The 2,638-nt window shown below is 46.3% G+C and overlaps 1 protein-coding gene across 1 annotated transcript in view; it reads left to right on the top strand.

Annotated features, from left to right (window-relative positions):
- The first annotated feature begins 1,253 nt into the window (after positions 1-1,253).
- uap1l1 (UDP-N-acetylglucosamine pyrophosphorylase 1 like 1) overlaps positions 1,254-2,638 on the top strand; it is a 7,262-nt gene continuing 5,877 nt past the window's right edge. Inside the window, exon 1 of the mRNA XM_030084862.1 lies at positions 1,254-2,018. Coding sequence (XP_029940722.1) covers positions 1,739-2,018 — 280 coding nt within the window. The 5' untranslated portion in view covers positions 1,254-1,738. The remainder of the gene's footprint in view (positions 2,019-2,638) is intronic.

Below are 2,638 nucleotides of genomic sequence, written 5' to 3'. Positions count from 1 at the left end.
TTTGGAACAGACTGATTCCACTTTATTCACGTGTCATGAACGTTTGCAGGAGGGTTCAGCCGGAATGTTTGGCGGCTGAGAGGTTCTGCTTCTGCAGGAAACTTTCACTGAAAGCTCCTCCTGTTTTTCTCCCTTCAAACTTCAGCTGCTTAAAACTTACTCTCGGAGTTTGATAGGAGAAATACTGAGCTCAGTGCTCATGTGGAGCCTTTTAGGCGTCAAAGCATTTCAGAATCCTGTCCTGACCACGTGGTCCACTGCACTGGGACTCTGGACGCAGTTCCGTGGTGATGGAGACAGTAATTGGCTCGACACTGTTAAAACAAAAATCTTAAAATGGTCATTTTCCGGCAGCTGGGTGCCAAAATAATACCGTGAAATAACAGAAAATGAAAAAATGACTTTCTCATAAAAATGCTGTTTCTTTCCGTAATTAAAATACAGTTTGTAGTTGTAATTTTAACAAGATTTAAAAAAAGAAAAATTACTTCAGGAATGAGTGAGAAGTGTATTTTCACCATTAGTTGCTATGTAACTTTTATGATAGCATAATTTTTCCCTCTTTTTTCAGAGTTGTAAAGTTTAATTTTAGTTTATTTCTGTAAATAACTGAAAAATTTGTGAAATCACAAATTTTTTTACTGTTAATTTGTATGTAATTTTAAATGATTTTCCCTTTTTTGAGTTGTAAAGTTGAGTTTTACAGTTTACTCCCTTAAATAGCAGAAGAGTATTTGTGAAATTACGATACACTAAGTTATTAAAGTATTCGAACAATAAATATCTATTTTTAATTGGGGTTTTTTGTAAAAGAACAGATATATTGTGTTTTTTTTTTTCGTTACAGGGATTTGTTATATTAGATTTGATTTGAAATGTAAAGTCAGTTTATTTTTGTGAATTACTTGGTCTTTTGAAAATACAGAAAAAATTGTAAAATAAAAAGTAAAATACTGTTTATTTTACAATTTTTGACGCATGATAACCCGGTCCAGGAATAACTGAATGAGTAAATGAAGTACTTTACAACACCAGCACCGGGGCAGCGGAGAGGCGCGTGGAAAAGAGAATGGCATTGGGTTGTGTTTTGGCTGAAAACTTGTTTTGGAACAGTCTGCTGCTCCTGAGTCTCACACCTGCCTGCTTTCTGAGAGCTTTTTAACGGGCGGGTAAATAATAAGTCACTTTCTGCGTGTCTCCGGTCCTGTGGAGCGGGGATCGGGCTGTCTCCGGTCCTGTGGAGCGGGGATCGGGCTGTCTCCGGTCCTGTGGAGCGGGGATCGGGCTGTCTCCGGTCCTGTGGAGCGGGGATCGGGCTGTCTCCGGTCCCGTGGAGCTGGGATCGGGCTGTCTCCGGTCCTGTGGAGCTGGGATCGGGCTGTCTTCGGTCCTGTGGAGCTGGGATCGGGCTGTCTTCGTGCGTAAAGCCGTCAGCTGACCGCGGCGGCGGGAGGCAGAGGTCTGGAGTCAGCTGACAGGACCTTCTCCCTGCTTGCTCAGCTTTCCGGCTGCGGAGGAGGAGGAGGAGGAAGTGGCCGAGAGGTTTTCCTCCTGCCGGTCTGTCTCAGTCTGCTGACCGGGAGGAAGTGCACATCGGACCCGCGCAGCGGCGTAAAGACGCGCCCTCGTGTCCCGTCTGCGGTCCCGGTGTCAGACACACCCCGCTCCCGCCAGATCGCAGCAGGAAGTCGGATGCTGGTGGACTCGCTCGGCTCTTCCCTCCGCTTCTCGGACCGGCATGCCGTCTCTGGAGCAGCTGGAGCGCGCCCTGGAGCGCGCGGGGCAGCGCCACGTCCTGCGCTTCTGGCCCGAGCTGAGCGAGCAGGAGAGGGACGGCCTCCTGCGGGAGCTGGCCCACCTGGACCTGGACGGGCTCAGGGACCACTGTGAGGGCGCCGCCAGGGCCGCAGCCTCCCCGGGACCCGGTCCAGACCTGCACATCGAGCCGGTTCCCCAGCAGAGCCTGGGCAGCGTGAGGAGGAGCGGCAGAGAGGCGCTGGAGGGCTGGGAGCGGGAGGGTAAGAGACCCAGACCCCACAAGACCTGGACCACAGGGACTACCTGTGGTCGCCGACTATGGAGACCCGACGAGACCCGATCTAGAGACCCGACAAGACCTGGACTATAGAGAAGACATGGAGCACAGAGACCCAAAAAGATCTGGAGCACAGGGACCTGACAGGACCAGGAATACATGAAAGTAAAAGAGAGACCCCCATGAAGGAAGAACCAGGACCTGGACACAGGCAGTAAAATGCAGAACCCTATATTATATGCTTTTAATTTGAAATAGCCTGTAACTAATTAGTTATTAATACTAATAATAATGGTAATAATACTATAATAATAGTAAAAAAATACCCAGCAGGCACTTTATTTTTGTCAAGATTTAAAAAAAAATCACAGAAAAAAGGGTTTTAAATATGTGTGTGTGTGTGTGTGTGTGTGAGTGTGTTTGTGTGTGTGTGTGTGTGTGTGTGTGTGTGTGTGTATGTAAAAGAATATTTATTTAATTATTTATTTATTTTATTTTTCAATATGAAAACTGTATTTGATGTAGACATCATATTAAGATAACCTACATACTTTCTTTTGAAAGAAAATCCACAAAGGTCAGAAGGGAAATTCTTTCTTTGTG

The sequence above is a fragment of the Salarias fasciatus genome (genome assembly GCF_902148845.1).
Source record: "Salarias fasciatus chromosome 7 unlocalized genomic scaffold, fSalaFa1.1 super_scaffold_4, whole genome shotgun sequence".
Classification (NCBI taxonomy): Eukaryota; Metazoa; Chordata; class Actinopteri; order Blenniiformes; family Blenniidae; genus Salarias; species Salarias fasciatus.
The sequence above is the reverse complement of the archived record's forward strand: the minus strand, read 5'-3'. Positions and strand labels throughout refer to the sequence as shown.